This window comes from Musa acuminata, unplaced genomic scaffold (assembly GCF_036884655.1).
Source record: "Musa acuminata AAA Group cultivar baxijiao unplaced genomic scaffold, Cavendish_Baxijiao_AAA HiC_scaffold_1077, whole genome shotgun sequence".
Taxonomy (NCBI): Eukaryota; Viridiplantae; Streptophyta; class Magnoliopsida; order Zingiberales; family Musaceae; genus Musa; species Musa acuminata.
The window spans coordinates 525554-547153 of record NW_027021291.1 but is presented as its reverse complement, the minus strand read 5'-3'; the positions used below and the strand labels follow the sequence as shown (position 1 = coordinate 547153).

The 21600-nt window shown below is 49.8% G+C and overlaps 1 protein-coding gene across 2 annotated transcripts; it reads right to left on the bottom strand.

Moving 5' to 3' along the window:
* Positions 1-9132: 9132 nt before the first annotated feature.
* On the bottom strand, positions 9133-16637 carry LOC135666164 (uncharacterized). Of its 2 annotated transcripts, XM_065177736.1 has the most exons (4): positions 16055-16507; positions 15619-15750; positions 15463-15522; positions 9133-9283 (listed from the first exon to the last, which is right to left on the bottom strand). In XM_065177736.1, the coding sequence occupies exons 1-4, from the start codon at positions 16241-16243 to the stop codon at positions 9272-9274; spliced, it is 393 nt and encodes a 130-aa protein (XP_065033808.1). In that variant the 5' UTR covers positions 16244-16507; the 3' UTR covers positions 9133-9271. The 2 variants fall into 2 exon arrangements, 1 of the variants encoding a protein (XP_065033808.1); XR_010509717.1 differs by lacking the exons at positions 9133-9283; positions 15463-15522; positions 15619-15750 and adding an exon at positions 15908-15972 and having other exon boundaries at positions 16055-16637.
* Positions 16638-21600: the final 4963 nt, after the last annotated feature.

Sequence of the window (21600 nt, the reverse complement as noted above, 5' to 3'; positions counted from 1 at the left end):
AAAAATGGCAGCGTGCCGACCCCTCCGGCCTCCTCCGCTCCTGGGACTCGGCCACGGACTGTTGCTCCGCGTGGGACGGCGTGGCCTGCGACGCTGCCACTGGCCGCGTCGTCAACGTCTCCCGCCCTGGCCTCTCCGCCGGGCCCGACTTCATCTCCGACGCCTCCATTGCCGGGAGGCTCTCGCTTGCCCTCGGCGACCTCTTCTCCCTCCGGTTGCTCGATCTCAGCAACCTCAAGCAGCTCGCCGGCCCCATTCCACCCGCCCTCGGCCGCCTCTCGAACACCTCCTCCTCGACTCCAACCAACTCACCGGTTGCATCCCCTTCGCGTTCGCAAACCTCACCCGACTATGAATGCTCTATTTTACGTCTTATATAAAACATAGTTTAATCGGGTTTCTTTGTGCGAAACTACTTTCAATATTTAACACTTTTTCTTGAAACCACACACCAAGAAGTGTTAAGGTTTCAAAAATCAATCTTTTAATGCACGATTTTGAACTCTTTTGAATGAAACCAAAAGAAACTGTTGTTGACATGTACACCCGTTTTACGTATGTCATCAATGTTTTAAAAACAATTGGTAGAAGTTTTTCGGATTTTGAACTTGTAAACAAGATTTTACATTCTCTTTCTAAAAATTGGAATTCAAAAGTAACTATGATAAAAGAAGCTAAAAATCTAAACAACTTACCACTTAAAGAACTAATTGATTCGTTAATGACATATGAAAATGGTGTACAATACACATGATGAACATGATGAACAAAACAACCTTTCAAAGAACATGAACGATTTGAGACATAGAACACAAGAAAACCACTTGAGCATAAGCTGAAGTGGTGATGAATTTGAACTTGTATAGAAATTTAAAAAGTTAATAAAACAAAAATTAAAGAATAAAAAAAACAGAATTCAACGCCTCACCTGGGCGCCATTCTGTCCGAGGAGGAGGGCAATAATGCTGACTCGACATGCGCTGACGTTATCCGCTCTCAGACAACGACTTCATCGTTGCTTGACCCCACGCGCTTGACCGAGGTAGAGGAGGACGACGACCGACCCTCGCCCATACCCTACGACATTTCGGTTCTCCACGTAACGTCAATAGCAATGTCAGACGCTACCAGCCTGCCCCTTGCAAGCGGGCACATCAGGGAACAGTAAGCTTACCTATAAATACCCTTACCTTCTGAATGGAAAAAGGGGACTGGAACTTCTACTTCTCCACCTAAAACCCTCTCCGCTTCCTTTAACTTGGTCGTCGGAGGGGTCAGGCCGAGCTTCCGACCCGACCTCCATGCAGGTATGAAGACGCCCGACCTCCCGCTGGGCTCCCGGCGTGGAGCCGCCTCCATGAGGACCCGACGACACCAGCACGCGACCACCCAGACGGTTCGTCGAAGCCCACCTAGGAGAGATCCCCTCGTCGACCGAGCCCGAACAAAGCCGCGTCGGCCCCCGAGGCCACGGCTTACAGTTGTTTACCACAACATTTTGGCGCTAGAAGGAGGGCTCGGAATGTCGGGTGATCACCCGAGCCGTGTCCCTCGGACGTAGACAGCTGAGTTCCACCTGCGTGGTTTGCCCGCCTGCGTCATGCTACTCGGTCGCTCGATGCCCAAGACCTCACCAGCGTGGCCTGTCCGCCTACATGGTGCTACTCGGTCGCTCGATGCCCAAGGCCACACCTGCGCACCCTGCCCGCCTGCGTCGTGCTACTCGGTCGCATTATGCCCGAGACCACACCTGCGTGGTTTGCCCGCCCGCGTCGTGCTCCTCGGCCGCGTAATGCTCGAGACCACCAGCGCGGCCAGCCCGCCTGCGTCGTGCTCCTCGGCTTCTTGCTCCTGAGACACACATGCGCGGCCAGCTCGCCTACGTCGTGCTCCTCGGCTTCCTGCTCCCGAGACACACCTGCGTGGTTTGCCCGCCTGCGTCGTGCTACTCGATCGCTCGATGCCCGAGACCTCACCAGCGTGGCCTATCCGCCTACGTTGTGCTACTCGGTCGCTCAATGCCCAAGGCCACACCTGCGCGGCCTGCTCGCCTGCGTCGTGCTACTCGGTCGCACGATGCCAGAGACCACACCTGCGTGGTTTGCCCGCCTGCGCCGTGCCCCTCGGCCGCGTAATGCTCAAGACCACCAGCGCGGCCAGCCAGCCCGCTTGCGTCGTGCTCCTCGGCCGCGTAATGCCCGAGACCACCAGCGCGGCCAACCAGCCCGCCTACGTCGTGCTCCTCGGCTTCCTGCTCCCGAGACACACGTGCGCGGCCAGCCCGACTGCGTCATGATCCTCGGCTTCCTGCTCCCGAGACACACGTGCGTTGCCAGCCCGCCTGCGTCGTGCTCCTCGGCTTCCTGCTCCCGAGACACACCTGCGCGGTTTACCCGCCTGCGTCGTGCTCCTCGAGCCGTATCTTTCGGCTTGAGCCATATTGCTCGGTCGCAGACCGCCGAGTCCTACCTCAGCGCGGCCTTCCCGCCTGAACTGGATCCCACAGCCCGAGCCACATCCTTCGGGTTGAGCCATATCCCTCGATCGTAGACTGCCGAGTTCTATCTCAACGCGGCCTTCCCACCTGAGATGCATCCCTCGGCCTGGGTCATAGCTTCGACACGAGCCGTGTCCCTCGGACGTAGACTGCCGAGTTCCACCTCAGCGCGGCCTGCCCGCCTTCACCATATCCCTTGGCCTTCACCGTGTTACTCGATCGCTCGATGCTCGAGACCTCACCAGCGTGGCCAGCCCGCCTGCGTCGTGCTCCTCGGCTTCCTGCTCCCGAGACACACGTGCGCGTCCAGCCCGCCTGCGTCGTGCTCCTCGGCCTCCGCTAGAAGGAGGGCCCGAATGTCGAGGGATCGGCAGATCGACTTGGACGAAGCCACAACTGAGGGGTCACACCCGATCGGGGCTCCGGGGGAGCGCGCCCCGTAAGGAGAACCTTGAGATGAACACCCCGCCACGACCTCAGAACGCTTTTGGCGGTCATTTAACGACCCGAGCTTGTCGCCACCCGAGGGTCCCCCTACCGACCCATCATCGATGTCGTCCGAGGCCTTACAGGACCTCGCCTATCAAGTCCGGGCTTTGACAGGCATGGTGCAAACCATCATCCCACTAGTCGCTCGTCCGGAGCACCCGCCTGCGATCTAACCAGTGCGACAACAAGCGCTGCCTGTCCAGGCCCACACGCTACCTCCGGAGGTCCCGACTTCGCCTCGGGACCGATCGGCCTTGCTCGGGGATCGAGCGACGACAAACCCGAGAGGTTGCCCGGAACCCGAGGCATTGTCTTCGGATTCAACGGACTCCCTGCGAGCCCAGTTACGCTTCGTTAGTCAGCGACACGACAAAGTGCAGCAGGAGGTTCGTTGGTCAAGGGGGGAGCTCGGTGTGAACGCACAATAGGGGTCTCCGTTCACGCCCGAGATTCAAGGTCAGATAGTCCCCCCGAACTTCCAGCTCCCCTCTCTGGACGCATATGACGGCTCCACCGACCTAGCGGATCACGTGGCCACTTTCCGTGCCTAGACGGTGCTGTATGGGACCTCTGATGCTTTGATGTGCAGAGCGTTCCCCACAACTCTAAGAGGATCAGCTCGCACATGGTACAGCGGCCTGAAGACCTGGACGATCACCTCCTTTGATCAACTCGTCAGTGACTTCGAGTTCAGCTTCCTGGCTTACGCCCACCCGAAGCCGTCCGTTGTGCTGCTCCTCGGACTCAACCAAAGGGAGGGTGAGCCCCTCTCCAATTTTGTGAATCGCTTTACCACATAAATCTGGGGGTTGCCGAAAGCTCATCCCTCCCTGTTAATACAGCCATTTATGATAGCCATGCGACCTTCCAGGTTCTTCTGGTCCCTCCTGGAGCAACCCACCACCGCGGTACCGATGATGCTCCAACGGGCCAACCAATACATCGCGGCGGAAGCCTGGATGGTCGGGAGGCGGGAGAAGCACAAGAGGATCAGGCCAAGCGCCACCCCACCATAAATGAGGCCTCCTCTTGAGCCAAGCTCCTCGGCCACAACCGGCCCGAGGTCACCTCTACGCGGCCTACCCGCCTGAGCTAAGCTCCTCGGCCATAGCCGGTCCGAGGCCTCATCCCGAGTTAAGCTCCTCGACCGCAACCGGTCCGAGGGCGCCTCCCGAGTTAAGCTCCTCGGCCGCATCAAGTCCGAGGCCACCTCTGCGCAGCCTGCCCGTCTGAGTTGCGTTCCTCGGCTGCATCTGCCCGAGACCACTACCTCAGCGTGGATCGCTTGAGACGTGCTCCTCAGTTGCTTATTGCCCGAGACTGCGACCTTTACGCGGCCTGCCCACTTGAGTCACGCTCCTCGGCTTCATCTGCCCGGGACCACTACCTCAGCGTGGATCACCTGAGTCGTGCTCCTCGACTGCTTGCTGCCCGAGACCGCGACCTCTGCGCGGCTTGCCCGCCTGAGTCGCGCCCCTCGGCTATTTGTTGCCCGAGACCGCGACCTCTGCGCGGCTTGCCCACCTGAGTCACGCTCCTCGGCTTCATCTGCCCGAAACCACTACCTCAGCGTGGATCGCTTGAGTCGTGTTCCTCGGCTGCTTGTTGCCCGAGACCGCGACCTCTGCGCGGCCTGCCCGCCTGAGTCGCGCTCCTCGGCTTCATATGCCTGAGACCACTCCCTCAGCGTGGATCGCCTGAGTCGTGCTCCTCGGCTGCTTGTTGCCCGAGACCGCGACCTCTGCGTGGCTTGCCCACCTGAGTCGCGCTCCTCGGCTTCATCTGCCCGAAACCACTACCTCAGCATGGATCGCCTGAGTCGTGCTCCTCGGTTGCTTGTTGCCCGAGAACGCGACCTGCCCGCCTGAGTCACACTCCTCTGCTTCATCTGCCCGAGACCACTACCTCAGTGTGGATCGCCTGAGTCGTGCTCCTCGGTTGCTTGTTGCCCGAGACCGCGACCTCTGCACGGCCTGCCCGCTTGAGTCGCGCTCCTCGGCTTCATCTGCCCGAGACCACTACCTAAGCGTGGATCGCTTGAGTCGTGCTCCTCGGCTGCTTGCTGCCCGAGACCACGACTTCTGCGTGGCTTGCCCACCTGAGTCGTGCCCCTCGGCTGCTTGTTGCCCAAGACCATGACCTCTGCGCGGCTTGCCCGCCTGAGTCACGCTCCTCGGCCTCATCTGCCCGAAACCACTGCCTCAGCGTGGATTGCCTGAGTTGTGCTCCTCGCCTGCTTGTTGCCCGAGACCGCGACCTCTGCGCGGCCTGCCAGCTTGAGTCGCGCTCCTTGGCTTCATCTGCCTGAGCCCACTACCGCAGCGTGGATCGCCCGAGTCGTGCTCCTCGGCTTCATCTGCCCGAAACCACTACCTCAGCGTGGATCACTTGAGTCGTGCTCCTCGGCTGCTTGTTGCCCGAGACTGCGACCTTTGCGCGGCCTGCCCGCCTGAGTCGGGCTCCTCGGCTTCATCTGCCCGAGACCACTACCTAAGCGTGGATCGCTTGAGTCGTGCTCCTCGGCTCCATGCCGCCCAAGACCACACCTGCGCGGCCAGCCCGCCTGTGTCGTGCTCCTCGACTCCATAACGCCTGAGACCACACCTGCGCGGCCAACTCGCCTGCGTCATGCTCCTCGGCTCCAAGCAGCCCGAGTCCCATCTCTGCGCAGCCTGCTTGCCCGAGCATGTACCTCGACTGCACGTCGCTCGAGACTACCGCGGCACGCCTAGCCCGCCTTACTCTCTAAACTTGGGTCATACCCCAGGTAACGGATCGGCAACCGCACGATAAGAACAAATACAGAAAGCTGAAGCCATGCCTCAGACCCCCGTTATAACAACCAACGCATAGCTTCTTTCGGGGGGGGAATATGATGAGGGTAAAAATGGCGATCAGTCTCAGGACAACGTCAACTGCTCCAAATGACGTCACGCGCCTCGGAACTGATCAGAACGTCGACCGAGGCACATTAACATCCTGCAAAAGCCAAGTCCAACACGCTACGCTACCGCTTCTATCAGACGCTGAGCCAAGCTCCTCGGCCACAACCGGCCCGAGGTCGCCTCTGCGCGGCCTACCCGCCTGAGCTAAGCTCCTTGGCCATAGCCGGTCCGAGGCCTCCTTCCGAGTTAAGCTCCTTGACCGCAACCAGTCCGAGGCCGCCTCCCGAGTTAAGCTCCTCGGCCGCATCAAGTCCGAGGCCACCTCTGCGCAGCCTGCCCGTCTGAGTCGCGCTCCTCGGCTGCATCTGCCCGAGACCACTACCTCAGCATGGATCGCTTGAGTCGTGCTCCCCGGTTGCTTGTTGCCCGAGACTGCAACCTTTGCGTGGCCTGCCCACTTGAGTCGCGCTCCTCGACTTCATCTGCCCGGGACCACTACCTCAGCGTGGATCGCCTGAGTCGTGCTCCTCGACTGCTTGCTGCCCGAGACCGCGACCTCTGCGCGGCTTGCCCGCCTGAGTCGCGCCCCTCGACTGCTTGTTGCCCGAGACCGCAACCTCTGCACGACTTGTCCACCTGAGTCGCGCTCCTCGGCTTCATCTGCTCGAAACCCCTACCTCAGCGTGGATCGCTTGAGTCGTGCTCCTCGGCTGATTGTTGCCCGAGACCGCGACCTCTGCGCGGCCTGCCCGCCTGAGTCGCGCTCCTCGGCTTCATATGCCTGAGACCACTACCTCAACGTGGATCGCCTGAGTCATGCTCCTCGACTGCTTGCTGCCCGAGACCGCGACCTCTGCGCGGCTTGCCCGCCTGAGTCGCGCCCCTCGGCTGCTTGTTGCCCGAGACCGCGACCTCTGCGTGGCTTGCCCACCTGAGTCGCGCTCCTCGGCTTCATCTGCCCGAAACCACTACCTCAGCGTGGATCGCTTGAGTCATGCTCCTCGGCTGCTTGTTGCCCGAGACCGCGACCTCTGCGAGGCCTGCCCGCCTGAGTCGTGCTCCTCGGCTGCTTGTTGCCCGAGATCGCGACCTCTACGTGGCTTGCCCGCCTGAGTCGCGCTCCTCGGCTTCATCTGCCCGAAACCACTACCTCAGCGTGGATCGCCTGAGTCGTGCTCCTCGGCTGCTTGTTGCCCTAGACCGCGACCTGCCTGCCTGAGTCACGCTCCTCTGCTTCATCTGCCCGAGACCACTACCTCAGTTTGGATCGCCTGAGTCGTGCTCCTCGGTTGCTTGTTGCCTGAGACCGCGACCTCTGCGCGGCCTGCCCGCCTGAGTCGCGCTCCTCGGCTTCATCTGCCCGAGACCACTACCTAAGCGTGGATCGCTTGAGTCGTGCTCCTCGGCTGCTTGCTGCCCGAGACCACGACCTCTACGTGGCTTGCCTGCCTGAGTCGCGCCCCTCGGCTGCTTGTTGCCCGAGACCGTGACCTCTGCGCGGCTTGCCCGCCTAAGTCGCGCTCCTCGGCCTCATCTGCCCAAAACCACTACCTCAGCGTGGATCGCCTGAGTCGTGCTCCTCAGCTGCTTGTTGCCCGAGACCGCGACCTCTGCGCGGCCTGCCCGCTTGAGTCGCGCTCCTCGGCTTCATCTGCTCGAGCCCACTACCACAGCGTGGATCGCTTGAGTCGTGCTCCTCGACTTCATCTGCCCGAGACCACTACCTAAGCGTGGATCGCCTGAGTCGTGCTCCTCGGCTCCATGCCGCCCGAGACCACACCTGCGCGGCCAGCCCGCCTGCGTCGTGCTCCTCGACTCCATGCCGCCCGAGACCACACCTGCGCGGCCAACTCGCCTGCGTCATGCTCCCGGCTCCAAGCAACCCCAGTCCCATCTCTGCGCAGCCTGCTTGCGCGAGCATGTACCTCGACTGCACGTCGCTCGAGACTACTGCGGCACGCCTAGCCCGCCTTACTCTCTAAACTTGGGTCATACCCCAGGTAACGGATCGGCAACCGCACGATAAGAACGAATACAGAAAGCTGAAGCCATGCCTCAGACCCCCGTTATAACGACCGACGCATAGCTTCTTTCGGGGGGGGGGAATATGATGAGGGTAAAAATGGCGATCAGTCTCAGGACAACGTCAACTGCTCCAAATGATGTCACGCGCCTCGGAACTTATCAGAACGTCGATCGAGGCACATTAACATCCTGCAAAAGCCAAGTCCAACACGCTATGCCATCGCTGCTATCAGATGCTACCAGGAGTACGGTCCCGCTCCCGGCGAGCGAGCACATCAAGCAACGGTAACCTTCCTTATAAAATCCTCGCACTAAGCAGAAGGAAATAAGAGGGAGGAAGATGAGACAAACATCCCACTATACCTCGACTAACTTGATCGTCGGAGGGGTCGGGCCGCACTCTCCCGACCCGACATGTGTGCAGGTACGAAGGCGGAGCCCTCCACCAAATGCCCAGGAGCCGAGCCCCCTTCCCGAAGGAAACAGCGACCCGTCGACGCTAGGACCACCCAAGCGCGATCGCCTCGGTAGCCCCCAGGGTCATCCAACGCGACCCACGATCATTCGGACTCGAACCAAACCGCATCGGCCCCGAGGCCACGGCTTAAAATTGTTTACACTAACACTTGGTTAGGTTCAATTTGAACACCTCTACCATTTATGGCTTGCACAATATTTTTCTAATAATATATTTACAAATATGTGTACCAAATCTAAATCTATGTTTATATAAGAGGACCTCGATAAAATGAATATTCTTTATGTTTTTATTTTCATCACAAGTAAATTTGATTAGGTTTTGCACTAATCTCCAATCTCCATCCGATGTTTAAGAGCGGCAAAAGTCGTGAGATTGTTAAGAAGAACCGTTTAATTCAAAATCATATATCATGGTCTACATCGACTCAAAATATTTATCATGGTATTAAGTTTCAATTATATATTGATACGATATTTAAGCTTTTTTTTCACTTAAGTTCAGTTTACGATCATTCAAACAAAAATCCTATTTATCATGTCATATCGTGACAAATCTGAATTTTAATGTCACTCTAGTGTTTAACTGGTTGACAGCGTTGCTTTTGCATTAGAGAAACCGTCGAAGAAAGGCTGCTGCTTTGAACGACATAGAAACAAGAATACCAATGCACAACTTTATGGCATCGTGTTTTGCTGCGTCTAACTGTGCCCTTAATGCAAGGATTTCCTGGAAAATTTACAAAGATACACCAAATATAGACATACTAAACCAAAAACTACGGACAGAATTATCAGTAATTTTTTTTCTCCTTGATCTAGGAAACTTACCCTGTCGAGTTTGGTAATAAGTTCTGTGGTTTCTGCACTTTGTTTCGCTAACTCGTCACGTAACTCGTCACATATGCACCTAAACAATTAGAAAAAAGAAGTTAAAAGTAAAGCTACTACATTCATCCGGTACAGTACATTAAAAATGAAAGCTACTTGCAATAAGCACATACATAATCATTGATCGATGCTACTGATGGTAGTCCTATTTGTTTGTTCCAGGCATAACAAAGGTGATAAAAAATGAACAAACTCAAATGAAACATTGGATCAACATTAGCACAGTGATCTAGCAACACTCAGACCAGAACGTCATGATGATAAATCAGAATTCAAATCAACATGAACTCTGATTTTTTGTTACCTACAATTTGAACACCTCTACCATTTATGGCTTAAAATTCCATGCTTTGATGACCAAGCTTGTTGAAACTGCTAATTTCAAATATGGCATGATAAAGTTCAACATGTTCACAAGTACTTTAGGGTGTCTTCATCAAAAATTTCTGAAAAGTTCCTTTGGGAAGAATATTCATGGACATGATTGCAAATGCATGCGATATGTCTAATCATAAAAGGTCTGTTAACTTCAAAGTGATTATCTGATCAAATAAGTGTTTAGTAAAACAACTTCTTAACAAATATCGGTAGCAGCAAAGCTACTGACATTGGTGGAAATGGCAGTGGAAAAAATACACACTAATTGTTCAATTTTTTCAAGCTAGAAAAGTATCAGTTCTGGAAGTCTGCCATAAATTTTTCATGCATTATGCGTCATTTGCAATATTAGCAGTTCTGGAAGTCTGCCATAAACATAGCTAGAAACACTTGTGGGTGCAATATTTGCTATACTAACAAAAAAGATGCTTGTTGATGCTACCACACAGACTTGTGATCAAATCTATCCAAACTAAATCAATAACTTAAACATAGATTGAAGTTTCTAGACTCATTTTAAACTATTCTCACAGTGGATGTACCGAAAACTCATGCCCAGTTTGTCAATTCACAATACAAATAACTAATATATAGTGAGCATTCAATTACTTAAACTGATATGAAAAAGGTCTCCTGTGATATTTCCGGATATATGAGAATTGAAATGTAGCAAAACAAGAAAAAGTGAAGTTATAGGAATCAAATAAAGGGGAAATAGAAAACTGACATGGGCTTCCCCATTACAGACTCATTGTCTTTTCTTTTCTCCGCTCATGTTTCCGGATAGGCCATGGAAACTTGCCAACCGATTAGGAATATCAACTTCTATTCTCCGCTCATGTTGAATTTTTTTGAAGAATTAACCAGATTCAGATATTTAAAAAGTAGTTAAAATTGCCATCTTTTGAAAATGCCTAATGATAATTCTAGTGCTAACCTTAGATTCCTTTATCCCTGTATAATTTTTAGCTAATTAAAAGCTCTCTACAACTACAAGTATGCACATAATCTCTGACACTGACGGAAAAGCATTTTAACAATGACACTACGGAAAATAAAAATAAAAAAAGTATTTCTGATGAGCCCGCTCATTTTCATCATCTATTACCTTGCTTCCAAGGATTGAAAGCATATAGTGCTATTGCCCTACAGCCCGACGTACTTCTTTGTGATACAATTGAACGGTGTGTCACGGACAAACTTCGAAACAGGATGTTTGATGTAATGCTTACGTATGTCCGTGTCTTTCTATTTGTTTATGCTTTGCACAGCATATAGATGGACAACCAAAGGTTTAATAGTCTCATTTTAGTTGGGTTTGGTGGCCTCTTTAGGCTTGTAAATAAAGGTTGTGTCATGTAGACACGTGTGAGAGATTATTCGATCTGTAATGAACTATTTTACCCTTTTGTTGTGCAACTGTTCTGAGCTTATAAAGTTTATTTGTAATTTGCATTGTATATGAAGTGTTTTTCGGAAATGTTTGCTTGTGGATTCCGAGTGAGGCGTTTACTCTAACCCGTTTTCTCTTTTGTGGGTCCTAATGGATCATGGGAGGTTTCGGGGAGACTGACCTTTGCGGACGGACACGCAAGGGTGCCGCACGACTTAGGCAAAACTAGCTAAGTCTGTGACAGATGGTATCAGACCGGGACAAGCACCCATATAAACACCTGACATACAAATCTGGGGGACCAAGTGGGGTTGCGTTGAGGGCAGTCAGCACACGCGCGACCGTTTGGGAGAAAACGGGCATGGAGATGTAGGAAAAAGGAGTCGCTCGGAGGAGCGAGCATCTGAGACTGGCATTCGGAGGAATGACAAACCCTTCGCGCAAGAGGCACCACGAGGACAAGCAAGCTGGGAAGAATGTGAAGCGCACAAAGGTTCGAATGGCTGAGTTCGAGCTACGGCTCAACGTTGACAACAACACTTGATGGTGCTCAAGGCAAGTGAGGCGCTTGGTAAAGGATGAGACAATGCAAGGTGGAAAGAGTTGCTCAGCGATCGAAAGAGCTGTGCAAAGCTCACAGAGGTGAGAGGAATTGCTAACTCAAAGAATTCGGTGCTCATGTAAGGGCTTGCATGCGGATGATGGAATGTTCGTGGCCATCCCAAGGCGACCGAAACTCGGTGCCAAGGAGCATTGAAACTTTCTCTTCGGCATGTGAAGGATACGTCCGTGGAAGGCTAAAGTGTGCAGCAAGTTCAGCATGTTGCTAGGGCTTGAGTGATGCAGCGGGGGCTGTATTGACGTAGAGTCGCAATCTAGCAAGTGCGTTTGCAGGAGGCGGAACAATGCACAGTTTGTTCAGCAAATCGGAGTAGTCTAAGGGGATGGTGGTCTCCGAAACGAAGAGAGATGTTGCTACAATATGACAGTTATTTAGGAGGGATAGATCTCGGTTATCCGGAGGGAGAATCATGTGCAACAGATCGCACATGTTGAGGAGGAGTACCTCAAAAACAACAACTCCACGAAGCTCAATGGATCGAGCGAGCGATGAGGAGTCGTTGAATGATCTCACTTAAGAGAATGCATTGGTGGATGCATTGCGAGATCAAGTGAGAGAGCGATCTAAAGCAACATAAATGAAAGCACACTTGGGAGTAGATATGATGATCAGACTCAAGGAAGGGCTGACCTGAGGAATGGTGGGCGTGAGGGCCACCATCAACTCAATGCAAAACGAGGAGCGGAGCAACTTGGGTGTAACTTGGCGAAGTACCCAAGCCGTATGAAGTGAGCCGGCATAAAAGATGGAACATGGAGCGGAGGCACAAAGCTTTCCTTGGACAGAGGTCAAGGACATGAACTCTTGCAAAGGCAAGAGTAGGATTATGTTGTTCCATAGGTCATTCATTCTGACGGAGCGGACTCATCTTGTATGGTGCCAAAGACGAAAAAAGTTTATGGGCACATGCACCTTATCTCAGAGAAGCATTTGATGGAGGAACTAAGGCAACTCAACTTGCGGAGGCGAAGTTGGGTTCAGAATGCCTTGGCACGGGGCAAGAGGATGCGGAGGCAGGTAGTCTTGAAGAATATGCCACAGTGATGCCATTCAAGTTACTTGAAGGAAGCGATGTGTAGCGGAGATTGTGCTTGTAGGGGCAGAGGCCCAGAATCCAGACAATGGTGCACTAATTATAGCGAAGTTGGTGGACTTCGGGAGCTACTAGGCGATGGATTGTCCTAGAGCGATGCTTCAACTAAGTGTGACCCAAGAGCGGGTGGATGAAGGTCGATTGTCAAAGGAGCGAACAAAAACGAAAGTGGAGACCCTGCGATGTATTGGCAGAGGCTATACATAGAGGGTTCACAATTCAAGTTCATCCCACAATGATCAGAATGCAATGGAGATGTCACCAGGAGGCGACATGGTGCAGCGGATCGTGGTGGAAGCAGTTCGTGGCAATGCGATTCACACGACACAGTCCCGTGAGGGACTTTATCATACGGAGGTATGATCGGGAGCTACTGGGAGCTCCACTTCGGTGAACAACACGACGGTAAGAAGAGCTATGGATACAAGGAGTGAAGGCCATGGTACCGTAGAGGCAGGTCTTCCGTGCGTGCATCGAATTTTGAATCGGATGGTCATCAGCATATGGAGGCTGTGTACCACCGAGGGAAAAGTTCGAATGCAAGTACCAGTGAGTCCCATTGGGGGGACTTGATCATGCAGAGGTATGATCGAAACAACTGGAGAGTTGGACTGCTCCAGAGTCATATTCGCTTAAGGGAGCCCGACAAGCCAAAGGACAAGGTCGAGTAAGCGAACGTTGCTACCAAGGAAGCTAAGGAGAACATAATCGGTGCAAATCCTACAACATGATGGCAGAAGCCATGCATGAGAGTTGCAGTCTGTCTTTCCATCAACCAAAAGGGATCTGCTTGGAGAACACAGAAGTGTTGAAGCAGGGAGTCGAAAGGGGCGAGGAAGCGACGATGAGTCCAGAGGGACTTAGCTACCAAAAATCAAGTATCAGTTAGAATGGAGGTGGACTCGGTGAAAAACCACATAAACATATCTACTGATCGTGAAGAAAATGGATGCAGATGCGAGGCGACGGATAGTAGGGCCATGGGCATGGTAGCGCCATGGTATCGCAGAGGCGGGACTTCCGTGAAAGTCATTGATCCCTTGCTCTCATGGAGGGAGAGCGCTTGGCCGTGAAAGGGGCCGAGGAGGTAGAGCATGCAGAGGCTAACTCCAAGTACCGAGATAAGGCTGAAGGGCAGAGGCCAAGGAACTTCGTAAGACCGGTGTCAATGAGCTTCTCATCGAGATAGCCGAAAGTAAAGGACTTCGGGTCATATAAGAGTGCAAGACTAAGGAACGAAGCAGGCAATACGCGGTACTGTACCTTTGCTACTCAGTGGAGTAGGCGGCAGGGTTGATGGAGAAGATGATACAATCCCAGAGGCGACCAAAACTATTAGAGACTTACTCCATGTTGGGGGTGAAAACTTCCTATATTCTAGAAGTTCGATGGTATTGAGAAGGTGAGTCACAGTAGTTAACTCAATGCAAGGAGTGCAAACACTTTGAGTGCTTCAGACGTGTGAGCAAAGAACATACGAAGGCTAGTAACCAGCTCGATGCATGAAGTACAACAGTTGAGGAGGTGGGCGAAGTCAAGTAACCTTTGCCTTCTCAACTCTTAAGAGAATGGGCGAAACCGAGTACTCCAATTCTCTTATCTATCCAGTAGAGGAGCTCTGCACAGGTTCAAAGACCCTTCGAAGATAACGGAAGACAATAGTTGTCAAATCCTTACCAACGGTGATCAGTACTACTAAGAACAGATTATCCGCTTCATTTCCCAACAGAATGTCAACGAAAGCAGAAGTGATGCGAATATACTTGGAAGTGACAACTAAGTTAATGAAGAGTCAATGGACAAATTTTATGGAGGAAGGGACCCAAAACTTCAGAAAGTTTGGAGGCGATGCTCGTTAAAGCTCCAATAAGCATCCACCCAGTTCAAGCAGCATGAGGCATTTGAGAGACTAGCGCATAGTAAGGATGGTCTTTTCCTTCATCTGAAGGATCCGTAGGAATCAACAAGGATCAACACAACTCAACCAACCCCACACCAGAGTCAAAGTCATTGGCAAGTTGAAACAGCATATCATATCAAAAGTTCGACTACTCAACAACAACAACGGAGAGCAACTGGGAGCCAAGAGGCGCATTGCAGCTAGAGCGGAAGATTGAAACCTCAACATAGGCGAGGAGTTGTAGTGTCCACAAAGGCTTCGACGAGGACGTCGAAGGGATGAGTGGGGGAGATTGTCACGGACAAACTTCGAAACAGGATGTTTGATATAATGCTTATGTATGTCCGTGTCTTTTTATTTGTTTATGCTTTGCACAGCATATAGAGAGACAACCAAAGGCCTAATAGTCCCATTTTAGTTGGGTTTGGTGGCCTCTTTAGGCTTGTAAATAAAGGTTGTATCATGTGGACACGTGTGAGAGATTATTCGGTCTGTAATGTACTATTTTATCCCTTTGTTGTGCAACTGTTCTAAGCTTGTAAAGTCTATTTGTAATTTCAATTGTCTATGAAGTGTTTTTCGGAAATGTTTACTTGTGGATCCCGAGTGAAGCGTTTACTCTAATCCGTTTTCTCTTTTGTGGGTCCTAACGGATTATGGGAGGCTTCGGGGAGGCTGACTTTTGCGGACGGACACGCAAGGGTGCCGCACGACCAAGGATTGAAAGCATATAGTGCTATTGCCCTACTGCCCGACGTACTTCTTTGTGATACAACTGAATAGTGGGTGAGATGCAATCAAGTGGAGCAAACCTGCGAGCCCTTCATTTCCAACTTGAATTTCCAGATATTAGAATCTTGAATCATCTCACTCTGTGTTAAACTTCACACACAACAAAATGTCAGCAAATGTGAACTACAAAGCAACAAAACCTAATAATACTCAAGAAACATAAAAAGAGGTCAAACCCTCTGCATCTCGGGCTTGGACACAAAGGACTGGGCGACGCTCTCCAAGCTCTCATTCAAAACCTCCGTGATGGTCGATGTGATGGCCTCTGCTTGCTTCGACGGGACCCTTTCCTTCTCCAACCTCCTGACCTACACAAGCAAAAACACAAATGTCAGCAAATGTGAACTACAAAGCAACAAAACCTAATAATACTCAAGAAACATAAAAAAAGGTCAGACCCTCTGCATCTCGGGCTTGGACACAAAGGACTGGGCGACACTCTCCAAGCTCTCATTCAAAACCTCCGTGATGGTCGATGCGATGGCCTCCGCTTGCTTCGACGAGGCCCCTTCCTTCTCCAACCTCCTGACCTACACAAGCAAAAACACAAACACCTGTAGCGCAACCGAGACCCCCTCCCATCAATCAAACACCGACAAGGTAGCGCAGTACCAGAGCGAGCGTGTCGATAAGGCAAGCCCTACTCCCGTTGCTCTTGACGAGTTGCGAAGAGAAGCGCTGCAGCAGCGACAAATTGGACCGAGGGCACCCGACTTGCGCCGCCGGCAGCCGCATCAGCGACCAGCAACGAAACCCTAACGCGGCGGCGCCTCTACTGCAGGTGATAGCCGCCGCAGACATCTGGATCGCGAAGTGAGAACTCGTCCGTCCGATTCGAGATCGAGGGGGATGAAAACGAAAAAAGGAATTATATTGTCGCGCCCGCTATCGACAGCCTTTCTTCTTCCTGTTGCTTAGGCCGCGAAGAGAAGGGTTTGATTTGGCTTCGAGGCCCCCTTGGCGCGATTGCTATGATGACGAAGACCGCGGAGCAGAGAGTTGGCAAGGCAAGCATCATAAGTTCATGTTCATAGCATCACACGTCTAATAATATTATTGTCATCCTTTTTTAGCTTATAATAAAAAATAATAATGCTGTCACAGTTGAACAAAGAAACTAATTAAAATAAAACATATTTCTCTATTATAATTAATTGATTGTATAAAATATTATGATCATATCTAATAAACATAATACAATAATTATCAACATGAATTGTAAAAAATGCGGTCATATCTAATAAAATTTTATTTTATTGGATTGTAAAAAATATTACCCTCATCTCTTATAAATATAAACAATAATTATCTACATATGGATCTTAGCAGATTTTAATAATTTTTAATATTAGTAAGATTGATGTAAATACTCTTAACTCGTCACTTAAATCTAACACTTTTTCAACAATTTTCATATAATTCATTTATCTTTCCCATCTTTCCTTTCTTCTTCTCGACTTAATTGAAACATAAATCATGATCAACCAAGTCCTCTTAGGTGTTTACATAAAAATAAGAAATATCTTATGAAAATATCATGGAATAAGGATTGATCATATTCACGGGGATTATGTAAATATCTCATTCAAAGTTCGAAACAATTATGACTTTTTTCGAGTTTGGAGACGGTTATTAATTCATGATCTGACATGACATGATCAGAATGAAAACTTCATTCTCGATTCTGCGAGAATTTTTATTAAAGCGTTTCACTAGATGGTTAGGGAACATATGTAAGAGATAATTTTAAAATATTCAAAATTCTTAATGTGAGGTTGTAAGTAACAAAAAAAAAAAAAGTTACAAATAGTAATCTCCAAAGATAAGAGTATGAGTGGTAATTGAGGGGTTCTATTTAGTAAAATTATATTTTATGTTTTAAAAATAATTATATAAAGTAAGTGATTACCAATAGCAAAAAAAAAAAAAAATAGCAATCTCCATCTTTTATTATCATTAAATTTATTTATTTATTTATTATTTTTAATTTAAACTTCTTGAGCAATCCTCTACTTCTCCTCACTATCATCAATTGTCGCCCATACTTATATCATCTTAAATATTTCTAATTTTATCTTTTATTGAATATTGGTGAATAAATCTTTTTTCTCTTTTCTAACTTTCCCAATAATAGGCACCGATTCTCTCCTAATTATTCACACATATTTATATTATCTTAAATATACCTATTTTATCTTTTATTAAATATTGGCAAATGAAAATATTTTTTTCTTTTCTAACTTTTCTAATAAGAGGGCAGCTTCAAAAATATAATAAGATTCTGAGGTGAATCCTGTATACCACTATTAAATCAATATCTTAGATTAAAAAAAACTATTGAATGATATTATTTTATATAAAAATATTTTTAATATAAAAAATTATCATTGATAAGCAGAAATATAACAAGAGTACAAATCTAAATTTACATAATCATAAAGAATTATTTTTGTTGCGACAAACAATTTTATTGTTATTAGTGTTGATAAGAAATTATTTTAGAATATGTCAGAATATATCCCTATGACAAGATCCATAATAATATTTTAACCCTGATAATGTACATAATACATTTATTCTTGTGTCAGACCTAAAATTTCTAAACTTATCACCAATTTATAATGCTCATTAATAAAGTCCATATTATAAAGAAGTTTCAATGGATAAACTTTACATGTTATCACTAGAAAAGTAAAATACATGCAACAGATGACAAAACTTTAAACTCGAGTGCTAAGTGCTCCAGCGCTGCTTACATTGGCCTTGTGGTTACTATCAGCAATGGCCAAACTCATATGCAGCATCTAGGTAGAATTGAGCTTATTAAAGATGGAATAGAAAGAAACAAAGTTCAAACAATCGCACCTGAGTTGTTAGTCAATAGAAGGTTTTACTTGGGTGGCTTGCGAGAAGGATACAAAATATCATCAATGTTTTCCTTTATTTAGTTCCCCACTTTGTTCAGGTTCGTAGCTACACCTGAGGCCACCACCCTAGCATTCTTTCTAAACCTACACATTGACAAAACTTTCAGCATTTCTTTACTCAGAGTTGGACATGGAATATGTATGAATAGAATTAAAACTAAATACTTTCTTGTCGAAGAATTCATCCACTGAATGCTAAGCTGGTTGGTGTGCGTGTGGCTCAGAATGTAGTGTAGTATCTACTTGATATCTTACAAGTGAATCCCTAGAAACGCAGTTCCATGATGACAGGCATTATAGAACTGGCGCAATCGAGAAATAATAGATCAGTGTTACTGAGATGGCACAGGGAATCTATTCGGTCAAAGAGAGGATCACTGTCAAATGACCAACCATATTTATAGTTCATATCACTCGAATTGAATTGCTTTCGTGCATCTCAAAGCACGCATTACCTTGATTTCTGCATCTAGCCTCTGACCTGTGGGCGCTAGCCGTCTGCCATTCCTCTCCTTTGCCTTGTAACAGAAGAAATCGTTCGCTTCCTAAATGCCTGTGTGCAACGATATCTAATCAGTATCAAAGCCTTGTAGAAACAGCCAGATGATACAATGAGTTGAGGTTCCCCCAACCTGCAGTTTGCTGTGGTGAGTGGTTGACAGCCTCGTGCGCCATCACAAGTACACACCCTGGAAAGGCAGGCGAAGGCAAGTGAAGCCCATCGACTCCGACAGCTCATTAGGTGAGAAGGAAGGAGATATAAAATACTCCATTGGGACAGAGAGACGCCCCTATTCTTTCTTCTCTGGTCCCATTAAAGTCAGCAGCGCCACTTCCATCATGGGGCGTCTGAACCCAGGCAAGCTTCATGGGGCCTCACCCCAGTTTCCTTGGAGACCGTTCATGACTGCAGCAGCAGACTCCATTTCCACGCCTAATTTGCTGCTGCATCTCCACATTTCTGCCGACCTGAGAGCCCATTAAAGAAAGTAGAAACTGCGAGGAAATGGTCTCTTAAGAGACCCTCTGCTGCCACTTTCATGGCAGTAACGAATGCTTTTTTACTCCAGTTTGATTCACCGCCTTTTCATTGCACAAGTTCTTCGACTGGGGAGAACATCTGTCGACCCTCGTCGATTCTTTCACGTAAGAGATGGATAACATGCAGCCGCTGTGCCTCGTCTTCCTCTTCCTCTGCTCCACCCTGTTGCTGCAGTCGTCGCAGGGATGTCACCCCCACGACCGTTCGGCCCTTCTCACCTTCAAGGCCGGCATCACCGCCGACCCCTCCGGCCTCCTCCGCTCCTGGGACTCGGCCACGGACTGTTGCTCCGCGTGGGACGGCGTGGCCTGCGACGCTGCCTGATAAGGGTAAAAAACTGACTTGACATAACCCCCGGATTTGACGTAATACACCCCCCCCACGTCGGACGCCCAGTACGACGCGCTGCCCCAGAAATAGCATTAACGACGACACGACACACACTCATACCCGCCGTACCCGAACGACCTCCTCGGCTGACCCATCACGGTCGGCCGAGGCAATCAAAGGCGCCAGCTGACACCCCCCATACCCTACGGCAGCTCGGCTCTCCACGCAACGCCCACGGCGGCGACAGACGCCGTCAGAGGTACGGTCATGCTCTAGCAGGATGGCCCATCAGGTAACATCAACCCCCCTTATAAATACCCCCCCCCCGGCTCCCAGCACAAGGGGGATCTCGAACCCAATACAATACTCCTTCCCACTAACTTGATCGTCGGAGGGGTCGGGCCGAGATACCGACCCGACCTGTGTGCAGGTACCCGACCACCGTCAACCCGATTCGTCAAGGCGGAGCTCTCAAGCAAGACCCTCTGCATCCGCCATCTCAAGCCCTACAAAGGGAGACACGACCGATCCCAGGCATTTGGGGCCCTGAACCAGCCGCGTCAACCCCAAAGTCGCGGCCAGAACGTTATTTACTGTAACAGATTGGCGCTAGAAGGAGGGCCGACGTCCAAATGTCAAGCGATCAGCAAATTTACCCCGGCGGATCCTCAAATGCGGAGCTCCCCGCCTTAGGGGAACGGCGTGACGAGACCCACGACGAACGCCCCGCAGCGGTGTCAGAACGCTACTGGCGACTGTTCAACAACCCGGGCTTGTCACCCCCTGGCGGCGCACCCGCCAACTCCTCGCAAGTGTCGCCCGAGGCCTTTCATGACCTCGCCCACCAGGTCCGTGTTAGGATCGAGAGCACTAAGAGGGGGGGGGTGAATTAGTGCAGCGGAAATCTTACAGCGATTAAAAAACGAAAGCTGCGTTCGTTCAATAAAAACTATTATGATGCAAAAGCTAATTCTCAGTTTATATCTAAGTGCAGTTTGCGTCTAAGCGCAGATTGCGTCTAAGCGCAGTTTGCGTCTAAACACAGTTTGCGTCTAAGCGCAGTTTGCGTCTAAACACAATTTGCGTCTAAGCGCAGTTTTGCGTCTAAGCGCAGTTTTCGTCTAAACTCAGATTTACGTCTAAACGCAGTTTTACGTCTAAACTTTGAAACTCGTTTGTATACTCGCAGAAGGCAGTTATGCAGTTGAAATCAAGACGTAAACATGAACTGAGATCTGATGATTGTGCGAGGAAAGCCGATTTACGTCTGAATGCAGATTCGAAAGAACAGCACTTAGAACTTGTTCGTGAAAGCGCAGAGAGCAGTAGTAATGAAGGAGGTTTGCAGTAATGATAAAGTGCTCAAGAATAAACGCAAACCAGAGATTTAGAGTGGTTCGGTCAGTCTTGACCTACTCCACTTTTGGCTTCCTCCACCGACGAGGTTGCCGACGTCAACTAGGGGCCTTCCTTCAATAGGCGAAGGCCAAACTGCCCTTTTACAGTTTCTCTCCTTTTGACAGGCTCAGGAGACAACCTTTACAGACCTTTCTCTCCTCACTTTACAACTGAAAACTTGAAGAACAGAAGGAGGAGACTTAAAGGCTTTACAACACTTTTGAGCTCTTAGAATCACAGAAAAGATCAAGATTTCGGTGTAGGTCTGTATCCTTTCAGTGTTGAATGGGTGGGGTATTTATAGGCCCCAACCCCATTCAAATTTGGAGCTCAAAACGATCAAATCCCGGAATTCCGGGATCAGGCGGTTGCACCTCTTGATTGGAGAGGTAGCACCGCCTGGCAGAGCTCGAAGTCTGAGCTCAGGCGGTTGCACCTCCTGACTGGAGAGGTTGCACCGC